Raw genomic sequence first — 17,594 nt, 5'->3', positions numbered from 1 at the left:
CGGGATTCCGGGGCCGTCGCAGGGAGCGAAGCTGAGCTCTCCGCGCCTGTGCTTTCGCCCGCCCTGGCCTGCTCGCCGCGTCGGTCCGCGGGCCGGAACCGGCGGACCAGCTCTCCCTCCGGCTCCCAGCCGAGGCTCCGCGGCCGCCTCAGGGACCCACCCACAGACCCTGCCCGCCGCTAGTCTGCCTGTCTGGACCCTGCCGTTGATGACACCTGGCGGGAGGCTACCATGGAGGGGGATGGTTCAGACTCTTTGGTGAGTAGGGGAGAGGGGTGGCCGCCTCCCCTGGTGATGGCGGCGCCCCGGGGCCCCTAGCCCCTGGGAGGGAGCTACCCCTCCGCCCCCGGAGGCGCGAAGGCTGCAGTGCGCTGGCCCTGCTTCCTCTTCGCCTTCTCCGCCCCGGGCCGGGTTCCGCAGACCAGGGCGCCCCCATCTCTACTCCTCCAAGGGTCGGACTCTGGGTCACCTGTGCCCGGAAGAGGGCGCCCCTCGGATGCGGTTGTCGTCCACCTGAGCACCTCGGGGAGTTTAAGGGGGTTCAGGTTTGTAGAATTAATGCGCTTCAGGGAGTGAGGTGCGCGTGGTGGAGGGGGCGCGTGTCCTGCCGCCCCTTGGGAGGGGCGGACGGACGCTCGAGTCCCGCTCCGACCCCCGCGGTCTCGGCCCCACCCGGCTAGCCGTCGCCGAGAGCAAAGGCTCCTCCCCGGCTGTGTGTGCTGGCGGGAGGCGGGCTCGCTCTGGCAGCTGTCGGGGTACAAGGCTTTGTTTGAAGGGCTCGGATATGCAAACTTATTAGTTTACCGTCGAACCTCATTTATTTAAAACAGTTTAATTTGGGGAGCCACAACATCACATTTCTCTTAATCAGATTGTAAAATGAACACTAATTTTTCTTCTGGGTAAGAATTACTTTATATCTACTGTGATTAAAAAGCTTATGTACTGCTTTATGTACAAGGAAAATGGAAATGATTTTAGATCTTCCAGTGGGAGATAAACCTCCCATAAAATGGGATGCGAGAACCTACTTTGGACATTCCGGACGATATTTTCTTTAGATTTAGGCGTAAAATCCCCTGCGAAATGAGAGGATGCGAATATATTCTTTGATGTGAATTGTGAGGTGTGGCTATCTTCCAAATTTACCAAAATTGTGACATGACGTGAGCTTTTATTAAATATGTATTGAGTGATGCAGCAAGAAACACTGCAAAGGACAGTGATAAAGCCAGTTCGTTCTAGAGCTGGATTATTAAAGCACTTATGGATTATTAAAGCACTTTGTGTCACTTGAATAGGATAGTATACATTTTTAATTAAAATAAGTGACCTAATTCAATTTTAATTCTCTATATTTTCAGTAGTTGAAATGATCGTACAAGGTTATGAGTATTTTAAAGTTAGACTGTCATTAAACATGGAGGGATGCTGATATAGATTCATAGCCACTGAAGTTTGAGTTACATGGGGGAAAAAACCTACATAGGGAAAAGGTGGGAAAACTGATAGAGATTATCAAAACTTTTTAGTTGTGATAAGAGTCTAAATGTTTCTCATTGAAAATAATGCATGTTTGTAGTATTGAGGGCACTTATAATAGTGCTTTCTAATCTTATACACCTTTTCAATATTCATAAAGTGCTTTTAAGATAATTGCTTTGATATTGCAGCATGAGAACTTCAAGCATTTTACCTCCACTACAGTTGCAGCATATGAAAAATGGTCATGTTTAATGTAGAAATAGATTTCAAGTAGGTTTCCACGAACATCTTGGTGAACTCACTTTTTATCAGCTTTTATTTGCCAGTCACAAAGTTAATGTGCTAAATAGGAATAGTCTTATTCTTAGTGCTATATCCTTAATTTTTTATTGAAGTAATCAGCTTTCAGGATTTCACTGAAGTTCTAAATCAATGAATTAACAATGCTTTGAATAACTTCATAATTGATGAAATATTATGATCCCCTAATATTTTCTGCTAATTTTTCTCATGCTTTAGTTTTTGCCATCTCATGTCCCTTCAGTTCTAGGCTATTAGATGTTGAGGGGGATTGATAGTATTAGAATTTCATAGCCAAAAAGGAACTTCGGATTTAAAGAAAAAATTTGCTTCTTAATTCTTTTTGGGAACGGTAAGCACATATGCTTGCACAGGAGATATAAACATGTTAATATATTCACCTACTAATTACCTTTGATTCTGATTTCTTTTTCTCAATTTAAGGTTACCATTAAGAATATCGAAAGAGAGCTTATTTGCCCAGCATGCAAGGAGCTGTTTACCCACCCATTGATTCTTCCTTGTCAACATAGTATCTGTCATAAATGTGTAAAAGAACTCTTACTGACACTTGATGATTCATTCAATGACATGGGATCAGACAACTCCAATCAGGGCAGTCCTCGACTTCGTCTCCCCTCTCCTAGCATGGATAAAATTGACAGGCTTAACAGACCAGGTATGTGGAACAACCTTGGGGTCAGGGAGTTTCAGTGATAACTATGGAAGGGAAATTATCTTTGTCCTTTTGAGGGTTAATCTTCACAGCAAATAAACTAAAACTGTAGTTATAAAGGAACCCCCCACCCCCATTTTAGAATGTCAAAATGAATTCTTATTGTTTTTTGGTATGCACTTAAAGTTGGGTGTTGAATACCGGCTTTGTGTTAAACCTGTTATTAACTCTGTCTGTATTTTAGGGGATGTTCTTACGCTGCGATGTACTTTAATGAGGGATGAAATAATGGACTACTGAAGTACTTACTAGGGCAACATCTATATATAGTAATGTGTAAATAAATATGCACAATTAAGGGGTGAGACTATATAATGACCAGTCGTAAATGACTTTTTAGAGGAATTATTTGGTATCATTTTATTCCACCTGAGGATTTTATTTTCTTCAGCCATTTTTAATCCATTTTAAAAATAAAGGTTTTGAACATCAACTAAAGAGTAGTGGATTTCTGTAGTAATGATAGAAAAAGGTCTAATTAGATGTATAGCACCCAGATTTCAGGGCTTCTGAAACCTCTGCCCAACTTGGGCTTTGAGGTTTTAAATTTAATTCTTTTCTCCACTCTGTCCATTTCTTCTTCTTATAGTATGAAAATAACGTATTAATCTTATTAAAAAAAACTTATCAGAAAAGAATCTTTCTGCAAATTTATCTTTTTAGAGAATGTCCTCTTTTTTTGGTTCATGCTGTGATACGGAGTTTCCTCGGGCGATGTTTATGTCTTTGTGCCATGTAGGAGAGTGGATTAAGAGTAGATTTGTTGTAAGAGTAAAAGTATGCTATTTAAAAAACATGTATTTTTCTTTAAATGGTAATCACTAATTACTTAGAAGATATTTTGCACATATAAAAATTATACATATAGAGTCTTGTGCTGCTTGATGACAACCTATGTTCTGAAATGCATCATTAGGTAATTTCATGGTTGTGTGAACATCATAGAGTGCACATAAAACAAACCTAGATGGTATAGCCTACTACACTCCTAGGCTCTACGGTATAGCCTGTTGCTCCACTCCTAGGCTACAAGCATGTTACTGTACAAAATAACACAAGATTAAATGAAGGACAAGAGAAAATGATGCAATCAAGAGATACAGTAAGCACGAGATGTATAAGGCTGCTGCTGGTGTAATACGGCATACCGTTTTATGGCAAACTTTTTTTTATAGAAAGAGTGAGTACACTCTAAAATAATGATAAAAAATATAGTAAATAACATAAACCAGTAAGTTGTTTATTGTCATTATCAAGTATTATGTATTCATAATTGTGTGCTATACTTTTCTACAACTGGCAACGCAGTAGGTTGTTTGCACCAGCATCACCACAAACATGTGAGTAATATGTTGCACTACCACGTTAGGACAGCTGTGACGTCACTAGGCAGTAGGGATTTTTCAAATCCCTTATCATCTCATGCGACCACTGTTGTATATGCAGTTCATCCTTGACCAGAATGGCATTATGCAGTGCATGACTATATACAAAAAAAAAAAATTAGGTAACTGGGAGTGCAGGGAGTATGATTATATGCCTTTCGGCCTTGACCAGAATGGCATTATGCAGTGCATGACTATATACAAAAAAAAAAAATTAGGTAACTGGGAGTGCAGGGAGTATGAGGTTGGAGAGGGTTATACTCATTGCGAAGTCATCATTTTTATGTTTCCATCCTGCTAGGAAACTGGCACAGTGAGGAAGGGAGGAAAGACAGTAACAGCTTGAAATCATCCTGCCAGATAAAACTTGATATTCTTTTGATAGAACCTCTTTGGCTAATTAAAGATCCTTGCCTGATTAACCAAGGGAAATTCACTTTTTGTTTGTTGATATTTAGTACAGACCATTAAAAGGAATTTTAGTTATATACATTAGTATTTCTACCTGTAATTAGATGAAGCTCATATACGTATTTTATGAAAGCCTGTATTTTATGTGGGCTTCTAATCTTAAGCTTTGGTTAGTTTTTATATGTGATTAATATGAAGTAGGAATGAAATATGGATGAAATATGGTTAACTAGATGAAAAACAGTCTTCAGGAACTCATACCTCACACAGTACTAGGTACGTTTAATAAATATTTGTTGAGTGAATGTCGAATGACAAACCTTGGCTACAAGAGTTGTACGAAGCATACCATAATAACCATATTTAATAAAAATGGCATTTTTTTTTCGGAACAAGAGAACTATTCTACCATACTTTGTCTAGATCAGAAATTACTGAGATGTTCCTCCCTTTTGTTTAGGAAGAACCTTATTAAGTTGGATTATGTCCCGAGGGAGGAAATTAGAAAACTTTTCTGTGAAGAACAACTACAGGAAATAATATTTAATTTGGAGAAGGGACAACAGCAGAATATGATGGCTGTCTTGTGGAAGAGAACAACAATATACTGGGTATCTTCATGGCAAAGGTTACAGATCAATGAATAGATGAAATAGAAAGGCAGACTTCAACCTAGCACAAGAGAAAGCAAATACCTAAGGCTCTCCAAAAATGAAATGGGCTGTCTAATTTTGTCAGATCTGTCACTGGAAGTATTTAAATTAGAGGTGAAATTTAGATGCTTCAGGGGCCAAATTAATGAAGCAGGCTCCAGAAAAATACAGGACCCTCTTTCATTTTATTGCTTTTGAGATAGGTATAGAGACAATAAATTTTTCATTTCCCCATTAACTACTATAAGAAAATCAGCAGCCCATGTGTCAGCAGCCATCTGATGAGGCTTCTGTTGGAGACAGTGGGCTGGTTCTGGACTGTGGAGACCAGAATAGATGTCTTGGCTAACGAGGCAATAACCACTTGGCACTAGTGGCTACTGGTATGGGTTTGGGAGTGCCAAACAGTAACCCCCACCCTGCCAAAAAACAACAACAACAACAACAAAACCCGATGTGATTTCAGTGCAAAACCTGTTTTTTAAATGTTGGCATTAAATTCAAATTACTTAAAAAACACCATGCCAACTCAAATAGACTAGGGCAGCCAAAACACATCTTTGACTCTGACCCATCCAGGTTTTGGGCTATCAGTGTTTGGAGTCTTTCTTTTAAACAATGGATGGATGACCACTGTTTGCAAATATTATAAGAGGGGATTTCTGCCTTGGGTTGTAGTTCAAGCCAGTTGTTAAATCAACTGCCACATCTTCTCCAGCCTTAAAGTGCTGTGCCAGTTGCATTCATTCATTTGCCAAATATTTAAGTTATTTGCTAGTTACAGGACATGGTTAAATGCTGAAGCGAAATCAAAAAGATCTGTCTTTCCTTTTTTTTTTTTAAGAAGCATATAGCCTAACACTGTACAGAGAGCTTTGTAAATGATGCAATAATTAGAACATAGACCTTCATCAAGAACATATAGATCAAGTTAAATACAGAAGGTGAGAAGGCTCCACGTATAGTAATTGGATCCTGGAGGTTTTTAGCAAGTGAATTAAAATTCTAGTATTTCCTTCTTTCTCATGATCACCAGTTTTAAACTAGTACAAGTCATTGTATTACAAATATAATGTCACTTAACCTGCATTTATGGAACATTTGCCTAAGTTTTCATTGGATAGATTCAAACATAAATTCATGGGTAAGTAATGTTCCCCCCCGCTTTTATTTTTCCTGGCAGGTTTCTCTTTAAAATTTTTCATCATTTAGACATGCTTAAGAAGGAAACCAGAAACCCTATTCTGAGTAATTGGCGTGGGAGGAATAGAATTCTAAAAATTAGTTTTGCCATTGGTTTAATAAAAGGATTAATTAAACATGGACTGTTCAGCACAGTAGCCACTAAGCCACACGTGGCTTTTGAGCACCGAGATGTGCTAGTCTGAATTGAGTGTGCTGTAAGTGTAAAAATACACGCTGGATTTGGAACACTTTGAATGAAAATAGAATACAAAATATAATTTTTATATTGATTACAATTTAAAATAATAGTATTTTAGATATATTAGATTAAATAACGTATCATTAAAATTTAATATCACTCATTTCCTTTTTATCTGGGTATTGGAAAATTTAAAATGACATGTGGTTTACATTTTTGGCTCACATATTCTTTTTGGATAGCATTGCATTGGACATTTGGCAGATTTTTAAAATAAAAGGGTGCCTCGAAAGGAGAGTAGATTTGTGAGTATAGCAATAGCTTATTAAATTATGTAAAAATAAGAGTATTACTGTATATTATTGGTCATATATATGCCAGCTTTCTTCCTATTTTGTATTTCCCTTTGTCAGAAAGATATAGTTGGTTTTAGTAATGTTTATTTCCAGTGTTATTTACATCAGCAAAAAATCAAAAGGTGCTTGATTTTACTTTGTATTTTCAACAGCAGAAATATGACTGTTTAAAAATACAAATTACTAAGATAAAGCGTAGGTCACTTAAGTGCTGTACTAGCAATGATAAATTCTGAATTCTAAAATAAGCTTGATGAATATTTTACAGTGATGGCTTTATAAATACCATGCGTACCAGGAAAACCACATTTTTTTTTTTTAATGTTAATTCAATTATTGTGTTGTGCAGAACACAGTTACTGCTTTATCTTTTGTTAATGAGTTGTGAATCTTCTCTTTGAAAATAAATTCTAAATCCAGCTTTCTGTTCATTGTTCACAGCATCACAATGGAGATCTTTGGGGTGGAGAGGTAGAAAATGCTTTATTGCTTGTGTGGCCGCAGGCAGTAGAGTGTTAGATTTAAATTAAATAACCTTGTATAGATAAGGTTTTAAACATCAGTGGTCAAGTCTTCAAAATTTTGTAGAAAGTGAACAAATTGGGCTGAATGACTTAAAGGTCAACAGGACTAAATTTCCAAACAAGTTCCAATGTATTTAAAGGGGGCACTGATTATTAGTGCTTGCATTTTGTCAATATAACATGACAAAATATTTTTGAAGAAAACGACATATCCCTGTTGTTAGCTTTTTAAATATCAGTTACCTTAAAAATTTTTTACATTTACTTAGTGGAACAAAGCTTATGTTAACAGCCATATTGTTATTTTGGGGAGGTTAAGTAAGCCAGTACTTTCTTCTTTATTTAAAATTTTGCATAAAAGTATTGATAATTTTTGTAGTTAATAACATAATCTTTGCTCGTTTTATGCATATGGTGTCTTTGTTAATGTTTTAAAGTTTGAGGTGTTACCCATTTGTGGATAATGTACACTGCGTTTTTAGGCTTTCTGAAATATTTGATTCTGTATGAAAGATGGGCCAACCTATCTTATTAAAAGATTTTTTTCCTTTTACTCCAGTTGACCTTTAAAGTAAAATCGGCTACTTTTTTTTTGTGTGAAATGCTGGTGATACCTTATATCTTATTGGAGAAAATAGACATCTAAAATGTTATCCCTTTTCTGTTTTCCTTACCTTCCTTTACATGCCTCAACTTAAAAATCTTATAGCCACTTCTAGAAGCCACATATGATCCTTTCCTCTTACAGTCTTCAGTGAGTCCCTGAGAATTTTAAATGTTGAAATTTAGCAATTAGGAGAAAAGGTAACAGTTTGTTTTGAAAAAGTTAATTGCTTATTACCTGTTTTTAATTCAGACAGTGATTGAGAAAAAGGTTTTGCAGGTTGAAAATGCTAATAATACTCAAAGACTAAATGTAACTTCATCAGATGGTCAGAATGTGTGAAAAGAAACATTAGGGTGGCAGTACAAGACATCTGCCCATTGCCAGACACCAAGAAGCCCAACATGAATGTCCAGTGTGTGGAGAAGTAGTCCGCTGACTGCCAGGTGGTAACAGTGGGGAGGTTGTAGCCAGAATATGGGAGAGGATGCAGCCAGCAGAGGTTATGAATTGACTCTCTTCGTTTTGAAATACTTTATTTTCTCATTGATATTTAGATCATAAAACATGATTGAAGGCTGACTTTTTGGGGGGATTTGCTGTATACCAATTTGAAGATTTTTTTGGAGTCTTCATTTTAAAATTGTGTCATGATTTACATTTGTTTAATTTGTCTTTGAAATAAAGAAATATGAGGAAAAGAATTGATTCCGTAAGCTGACAGTCTTCAAATTATTTGCATATATTAGTACCCTACAAATGCATTTGACATATAAAATTACATTGCTTGGCCTACATTGCTTCCTTACTTTTCTAAGCCAGCATCATCGTTATTTTTTTCATTATATCATGGTATTGAGCCGTTTTATCCAATGGAACTTTTTACAGTCACAGAAATGTTTGACCCTGCACTGTACAATACTGTAGCCACTAGCCACATGTGGCTCGTGAGAGTTTAAAATATGGCTAGTGCAACCAAAGAACTGAATTTTTAATTTAATTTAAATTAAGTAACCACAATTGACTGATGTTTACTATATTAGACAGCATAGCTATAGAAAGTAAGTTAACTGTATTACATTTTATTCTTAGTTCCACTCTCTTAATTTTTTTCATTATTTCCGAGAATATCTTTAGATATGTCCTGTTTTCCTTGTTGCCCTGAACATATATTCCGTTATTTGATTTCGTGAGAACAATGTTAGAAGTATAAGACAGATGAAATAAAATATATAAATTCTTTAGCATTTATAAAAATATTTTAGAGCTTGTAAATCTGTTTAGAAAAATAGCCAAGATATATTGATTTAATATTTTGTATGATTTAAGAAGTTTAGTGTGATGCTTTACAGCTTATTATAAAAATAAAAGAGGTTTACAGAAAAGGGATGAAACTTTTTTGTTTGAAATTTCTGAACATGAAGGCCAAAATCTGGGTGTCACCAGTGTATATGTCAAAGCAAGATTTCGTTGTCATGATTTAATTTTGTTTTATCCCATTAATTAATCACAACCTTCAAAATTCATAAAACCAATAATAACCCATTTAAAAATATATCGATTGTTGAGATTAGCTATCCATTTTAATTTATATCACCTAGTTCATGTGTGGAAGCATGCAATTAAATGTGAATTTCCATTTGTTTAAACTTGACCACTGCACTGTATCACTTTCAGAATTATTTGGCTTGTTTTTTCACTAAATGAAATTTTCATTGGCATGTGTTTTAAAATAGCTTTGCTGCTTATTTCATTATATGCCTGCTGTGTTGTGAATCATCTTGGACTGTATTGCATGTTTTAGAATTATTATAAGAATATATTTTATGTAGGATTTTCAAATTTTTACAGGGCAGCTTTTTTTGTGTGTATATTTAAAAATGTAAAAGTTAAAGTATCTTTAAATGAAGATATTAACACTGTGATGTATATTTGTTGCATAAGTAGCTTTCAGGGCTCAATGCCATTTAGCACGTTGTAGTCACTTCAAATAATATCATGGGCTGATTGCCAAATTTTACCTGTACGGATATCATGCCAGACATCTTTTAAGACAGTCTTTTCAGTGATGATAGTAATGTGCCAAGGCAATATTAATATAGCTGTTTAAAGAAGACCTTTTCTAAATGTGGTATGTTAAATTTAACCATTCGTTTTTGGTCATGGACACATGGCAGTATGAAAGGAGGTGTAGGTTAAGAGGTTTGTGTTTATTTTTAGGTAGGTATTTTATTGGCAACCAAGACTACATACTCAAAGATTTATAAATGAGAGAAAGGAATATGGTATGTATGCATGCACCTATGTTAAATGGAGAACCCCGTTATCTTGTGAACCTGTGGATAAGGACTGTCATCCCTTGATTTCTTGATATGTTAAAATTAGGAAAATATTGAACGAAAATGTGATGTTTGAGGTCACTCATTGTATTGTGTATATATTGTAAAATATATTGTAAAATACTTTTTGGGTAACTTTTGGCTTAGCGAATTAAGTAATCTTAATGATTCTTTTTTTCAGGTCATAAGAAGATACTAAATGGTTGGTCCTTCTTAAAGTCACTAGATTTTAGGTCTATGAATGAACTTTTCACTCTTATAGATTGCACTCATTAGTGATTTTGCCTACTGAATTTTCCCAGTAAAACAATACTACAGTGGGAAACCCTCTATTGAAGTGGTTCTTAACAATTTTGTGGTCACATATTCTTTTGAGAATCTGATAAAAGTTATGGATTATTTAACCATAAAATATGCATAAGAATATAGAAACAAAATTTTGCATACAATTGCAAATAGTTTGCAAAACTATTTCGATCTTTTTGGAGTCTATCCATAGAGCCTGCTCTTTCATGTATGAACTCATTTTTTATCAACCAACCAAGGCTGTGTTCATTTAAATGGAAGCTAAATTCCTTTGGATATGAGATATAAAAATGACTATAAATGTTGAATATATAATTTCAAAAGAAATCCTTACCCTGTGTAGTATTGTGTTATATGTTTTGTCCATATATCTGTTTGATTTAATGTGGATTTTATATAGGATTTACTATAGAATATTTTCCTTTCCTCTTTGATTTAATAACTTTAATAACTTGGGCCTGTCTTTTATATACCAAAGGAAAACAGTTTTTTAAAAAGCATTTTTTTTAAAAAAAGCATTTTCAGAATACAAATTGATTCAAAGGGAGCCACTTTGAGCATTGTATTTTTGAAATACATTTGTAGATCTATAAGGCCTAGTAGTTGGAGTTATTTAGTATGTTGCTAGACATTCCCACAGCTTAGAAGGCAGTGTCATGGTTTACTCTATTACAGTACAATGTAATACAACACAGTGGGTGAATGTTCATAATGATAACTGAGTAATGGAAGAAAGGTTATCTCAGATGCACTCTCTAAAGTAGAAACATCACTTCTTTTTTCTTCATTCTATTCATTTTCCTGTTGATGTAACTAAACAAGAACTTACTAATTACACAGGCTGGAAGCGCAATTCATTGACGCCTAGGACAACTACTTTTCCTTGCCCTGGCTGTGAACATGATGTGGATCTTGGAGAACGAGGAATCAATGGTCTGTTTCGAAACTTCACTTTGGAAACTATTGTTGAAAGATATCGTCAGGCAGCTAGGGCAGCCACAGCCATTATGTGTGACCTTTGTAAACCACCACCTCAAGAATCCACAAAAAGTTGCATGGACTGTAGTGCAAGCTACTGCAATGAATGCTTCAAAATTTATCATCCTTGGGGTACTGTAAAAGCTCAGCATGAGTATGTGGGCCCAACCACTAATTTTAGACCCAAGGTAAGTGAATTTTTTGTTGTTAGACTATTAAATAATATTATGAAAGGAATTATCACAAGTCTAGAACTTGATAGTAAGAAAGGAAATAACTTTAAAAGCCGGTAGAAGAAATTAAGGCCTAGTAGTTGGAGTTTAGTATGTTGCTAGACATTCCCACAGCTTAGAAGGCAGTGTTGTGGTTTACTCTATTACAGTACAATGTAATACAGCACAGCACGTGAATATTCATAATGATAACTGAGTAATGGAAGAAAGGTTATCTCAGATGCACTCTCTGAAGTAGAAATTATTAAAGTTAAAAAGCTTTTGTGCTTTAATATGATAAACCCATAATTGTCTAAAAGATTTGATTGAGAAACATTTCTAATATTTTTAGTTAGCTAAAATTGTATTATGAATAAATAAAAGTAATTACAACCTAGTATTCTGAAGCTTGTGATATAATACATATAATATTTGAAGTGGAATTTTCACTTCTTAAATATTCTGGGTGATTTAATAAGGCTCAAAAGGTCTTTATGTATAGTCATTTGCCTTGCTGTATGACTGAGAATTAGAATGATTTTTGGTATCTTATACTGCTTTCTGATTTATATAGATTTTAAAAAAACTATAATTGATTCTTTTAATTAAAGTTCTTATTCCTTACAACTTAGTAACTGCGTGTGAAAAATCTGTTTACATTGTGGAGCGTAAAACCTTTAATTTGTAATTGAAAAATGGAAGAAAGTTCCAAAAGTTATCTTGAAACTATGAGCTGAGTATTTAACATCATATTAAATAGTGTAGAACTCGTAGAGTAAAACAAAATTTGTGCTTCCATGTTTTGAATGTCTCTTTTTTCAAACTATGTCAGTGGAGTAAAAGTTGTTTAATAGTTTTAAATCCTCTGTTATTGTCACTATGTCATTTTAAATGCTCAAGGTCATAGATTTTTAAAAAATTATGACTTAAATCTGGTGTCTTAATTTTTTTTTAAAAGATTAATTAAAATGATTAATACTATTCCATCACAAAAGAACCTATGATTATTGAATGAATTTTATAGGCTTGGGTTTTATGAGTTCAGAATTCATGAGATTTTGAGTAAAAATTTTGAGTATATATTGCAATGTTATTCCTTCTGTTTACAAAGATGGTAAGAGATTGGTGGGAGAGAACTGAAGAAATAGGAATGAGTTATATTGAGAAAAATGTTTTTTACCCAACTTTCAAGTTGTTAGTATCTGTTATTCAATATAGTGAAATTCTAAAGAGGTTATCCTATAGAATATTTGCCTATAGCTTTGAGTTCTTATGATCATTCCTTGTAGAAAGCCAAAGTATATTTTGAATGTAGTGGCTTTGAGAATGTAGGAACTTGGACATGCTAAAATATTCAAAATCTTTTCCAGTTGTTTTTCTCCAAAACTTGCATGTTGGTTTTAGGACTTTTCATATTGAACTTTTTTTCCCCTCTACATTATCAGACTAGTTGTAATTGCTTATAATCTAAACTGTTGGAATCATGGATCTCATGAACATACTAGTCTAAAGGAATCTCCCCTTCTAAATGAAAATAGTTATTTTACATAAATCTTCAAATGTACCTGTGACGATAGTTTATAGAGTAAATAAAAGAGAGAAATTTAAATCAGGGAAAAACAGTTTTATATTTGATTAATGTGTGTGCCATTAGTATGTAAAAGCAAACGCATCTGGAAATTTATACAGTGTTCCTAGACTCTCCTAGTGGCAGATTTCTGCTGAGGATAGTGAGGCTATAGGTTCTCATAAGTTATTTTTATGGTACCCTATAAAAATATTATTAAGAATGATCTAGTCATTCTGGTCAGAACCTTTGTACCTTGGTTAAACATTCTTCTTAAGCCTGATAGGAATGAAATTTTCACCTTTTTATCACCAAGTTTAAGAGAAGGAACATCTACATATCTAATTGATCATTTGAAATGGAAAAAATGGTGATTCTGATATAGAGAATTTTCATATGATGTACCACATGTTTTTATTTCCTTTTACATTTTCATTCATTTAAATGTCTTTAGTGATTTTCTAAAGCAAGTCTTTGTATTTTGGGGCTTTGAATGCCCTTCAAGCTATGATGAGATGACCCTTAATCATATCTTTATTCTTTACTCAATAGATTTTAATGTGCCCAGAACATGAAATGGAGAGAATAAACATGTACTGTGAATTATGTAGGAGGCCAGTTTGTCATCTCTGTAAGTTGGGTGGTAATCATTCCAATCACCGTGTATCCACTATGAGCAGCGCCTACAAAACCTTAAAGGTAAGACTTGTTTATTTTTGGAACTAAATTTTGATTCTTCATAACTGTATACCTTTAACTTTTTCTTTTTAAAATCATGTATTGTGTGGTCTATTTTACTGAAACAAGTTAACAATGTAAAGTGTTACTTAATGGTCTACGAATATTAGGTTGTTAGTGTTTTGACCTGGCAGTTCTTTGTTGTACTGATGTGCTAGTTCTGAACTCAGAAAAGAGAGAGATGAAGGACGCTTCCTTATGATCCCCAAGTGAGTGAACTCAGTGCCTGTGATATTGGGTGTACCTTATAAAGGTACACTTTGAAAGACAGTAGCTATTTTAAGATACTTGATTCTTGCTTCCTGTAGAATTAGTAAAAACTTTTGATTATTCAGGTGGATCCTTACTAGCTGCAGTTGTTACTTTCTGTCTCTTAACCTTCTACATGCCTATTTTAAAATTTTCGAATTTGTTTGATAATGCAAAGCAAAGTAGGCAGTGGTATAATGCTATTTTTTTGTTTCATTTTTTTTCTTTCAAATGGTATTTTAAAAGGGAATTGATTCATAAATCTACCAACCATTTAAATTTTTGTTTCCTTTCTATTTTTAACAATAGGTATATACATTTTTTGGTCTATATCTAATTTTCATTTATATATATTCAGTTTTATATTGTCAACCAATAGTCATTGGCACCAATTCAGTGCCAACAGGAATCCCCTGTTTGGAGGGCAGTGAGGAAGGTTACTTTATTGAGTACAAACAGCTCAGTTGTGATACAGTACAGCTGTGAGAAAGCACAGTTTTGGAACAGCTCTGTAGTATTATAGCTCAATAATGAAGCAGCGTGGCTCTGAGGAAGCCCTGGGCTGAGGTGGCCTGGGGCTGAGGCCTCTATCTGGCTAGATGTTTCTTCTGTGCTCTGATCTGGTCCTGTCTGCTCCACTCTGTACTGTGTAGGTCTGTTCCACTCTTCTCCAGCTAGACATCTTTAGTGTTTCAGCTCCAGCCAGGGAAACATGGTCTTCAGTCTTCAGTGAAAAGGGGAAATGTGCTCCCTGAGCTGGGTGCTGACTTATATAGACTTGAAGTCCCCTACCCTTGGTACCTGATTGGTCTGTCCTCATACAAGTGAGGACTCTCAATTCTTACAGTTTGATTGGTCCAAAAAGCACTGTCCTAATTGGTCAGAATGGAGCCACTGATCAGTTGGAAAAGATGCTAATGGGGATATAGCTGCACAGCTCCTATTGGATGGGGAAAACCTCAGTCCTGTTGGTTGAAATACAGTTCTAGGAATTCTTTAAGAAGAGATGGCTCAGATGGCAGGAACACAGTACAGGCAGGCAGTTAAGTGTGGGAGGCAGGCAGTTCAATGCAGGTTTCTTTATCCCTGAAGTGCAGTTTGTGTGAGAGGCCCTGTGTAGAAATTGTTACTGGGCTCTGTTTTTTTAAAAATTTGAGCACAATTGGCCACCAGGAAAACTTCTTGGTAGGTATCTTCTTTCTTAGAGTCTACAATAGTTTGCATTTTATGTGTCTGCCATGCTCAATCTTCCATCTACATTGAGTATGTGGATTATAGGTATATTTATTTTATTGTCCTTGTCTACTGCTACTTTCATCTGTGTCATTGCTATGTCAGTTTTAACTGATTTTTCTTCTCATTATGATTTGTATTCCCCTGTTCCTCTGCATGCCAGGTACTATAATTTTACCTTGTTGGGTGCTAGATATTTTTATTTCTTGAGTTTTCTTTTGGGATGTGATTAAGGTGCTAGGAAACAGTTTGTTCCTCTTGGGTTTTGCTTTTAAGCTTATTAGGCAGGACAGAGCAACATTTAGTTCTAAGGCTAATTTTAGCCAGACTGTTGAAGTAAAACTCTTTCTTTTCCTGATGCACTATGACTTTTGAGGTTTTTTTTTTTGGTCTGGCCAGTGGGGAATAAGCACTATTCCCATTCTTGTGTAAGCTCCTAGAATTGTTCCCTGTAATGCTTTTAAGCAGTTCTTTCCTGGCCACTGGCAGTTTTCTCACACATATGAATTGATCAGTACTCTGCCGAATAGGTAAGGGGGACCCTTGTACATTTCTGGCGTTCCTTCTCTAGCCATCTTAGGTATTATATTTTACCAGCTCAGACGTCCCTGGACTCTCAGCTTCACCTCATCTCATGGGAGATCCTGGCTCCATTAGAGTTTTCCTCTGCACCAGGCCTTGGGAACCTTCTCCATACAGTAAGCTGGGGCAACCATAGGCTCATCTTGCTTCTCATATCTCAGTGTTGTTTCTTAGTGTCCAGTATCTTAAGAGCTCTTTCAGATATTCTTTTGGGTTTTTAAATTTTTTCAGGTAGGAGAGAAAATCTAGTCATTGTTAATTTATTATGCCCTCCAGCGCCAGTACCACTGTTTGATAATTAAATTTAACTTTGACAGCTTTTTGTTTGTTTCTTATTGGTTTGATCTTACACAAATTATCCAGAATTTTTTTTTGTTACCTGAAATAAATCTTTGACAATACTTTACACCTGTTATTCTTTAAATTCTGTTATTTCTCTCATATATGTTTCAGACTTTGTAAAAAATAGACTCCATATTGGATTATTCAATTTCTAAAAGTAGCAAACAGATCACCTTAGATCTCCTCATTCCTTTTCACTTGGTTTTAGATTTTTAAGCTAGAGGGCTGCATGATACAGGTTTACATTATTATTTTCATTTTTACTTGAGTGTTGCAAGGGGAGAAGAGAAATGGGCATCATAGTAGGATAACTTTGTCTCTGTATTTTTGTCTCTTTTTGTTGAAATTGCTGAAGCACGTTTCCCATCTGCCTGTTTATTGGATTTGCCTTCTAATACAGGTAGACTGTTGTATGTGGCCTCTCTCTGGCATTTTTACCAAGTTGTTTTGCGAAGGTTGCCCTTTCAATTCTGGAAAGTGCTATTACTTTTAGGTGAACTGGCCTAAATAGTTAATAACTGAGAGGAATTGTTCTGCCATTGGCAGTCTTGTTAGGTGAGACCTGTATTTTTTTTTCCTGCCATGTAATCATCTCTCCTGTTAATCTCCATACAATCAGAAATATACACATGTACATGCTCAATAGAGCGGTTTGGTTCTTTGTAGCCGGCCTTTGCTGGTTGACTTGCTCTTCTAGAATAGGGGCCAATATGGAGTCTTTCCCACCTCCCTCCACTGGGAACCCAGTTTACTCTTTCCTCTGACCACCTTGGACTGCTAAGGCTTTGGAATTCAGTTTTACCCTGAAAAGGGGGCTGCAGTGGGGTATTTGCTATTGCTTATCTTTCCCTCAGTCTGGCCACACCTCAAGACCATGCCTCTCCAACTTTGGTTGCTAGTGGGTTTTCCAGGATTTTTTCGGCTTTTCACATAACTGTATGGTTGGTTTCTCATTAAGAAGAACTGGTCATTAGCTTATCTTACCTCAATTGTCTACACTATAGTAGTGAGCTAACATTTTACTGAAGAATATTTCTTAAGGAATTTTTCCTAGTTTTATTTTTCTTTATTTCCATACATTTCTAGGAGGAAGTTAGGAGTCTTGTTCATGTACTGTTATTTCTTCTGGAAGTGGTGGCTTTATGATTTTAGACAAATGATTAGAAACTAAGGCCTAGGAAAGTAGAAAATGTAAACATCCCTATACACA

General features: G+C 35.6%; 1 protein-coding gene across 1 annotated transcript in view; it reads left to right on the top strand.

Moving 5' to 3' along the window:
• The first annotated feature begins 6 nt into the window (after positions 1-6).
• The window catches only part of TRIM36 (tripartite motif containing 36), a 31,541-nt gene continuing 13,953 nt past the window's right edge, over positions 7-17,594 (top strand). The window contains exons 1-4 of the mRNA XM_006913290.3: positions 7-258; positions 2,230-2,464; positions 11,324-11,649; positions 13,793-13,939. Coding sequence (XP_006913352.2) covers positions 232-258; positions 2,230-2,464; positions 11,324-11,649; positions 13,793-13,939 — 735 coding nt within the window. The 5' untranslated portion in view covers positions 7-231. The remainder of the gene's footprint in view (positions 259-2,229; positions 2,465-11,323; positions 11,650-13,792; positions 13,940-17,594) is intronic.

This window comes from Pteropus alecto, unplaced genomic scaffold (genome assembly GCF_000325575.1).
Source record: "Pteropus alecto unplaced genomic scaffold, ASM32557v1 scaffold20, whole genome shotgun sequence".
In the NCBI taxonomy this organism is placed as follows: domain Eukaryota; kingdom Metazoa; phylum Chordata; class Mammalia; order Chiroptera; family Pteropodidae; genus Pteropus; species Pteropus alecto.
The sequence above is the reverse complement of the archived record's forward strand: the minus strand, read 5'-3'. Positions and strand labels throughout refer to the sequence as shown.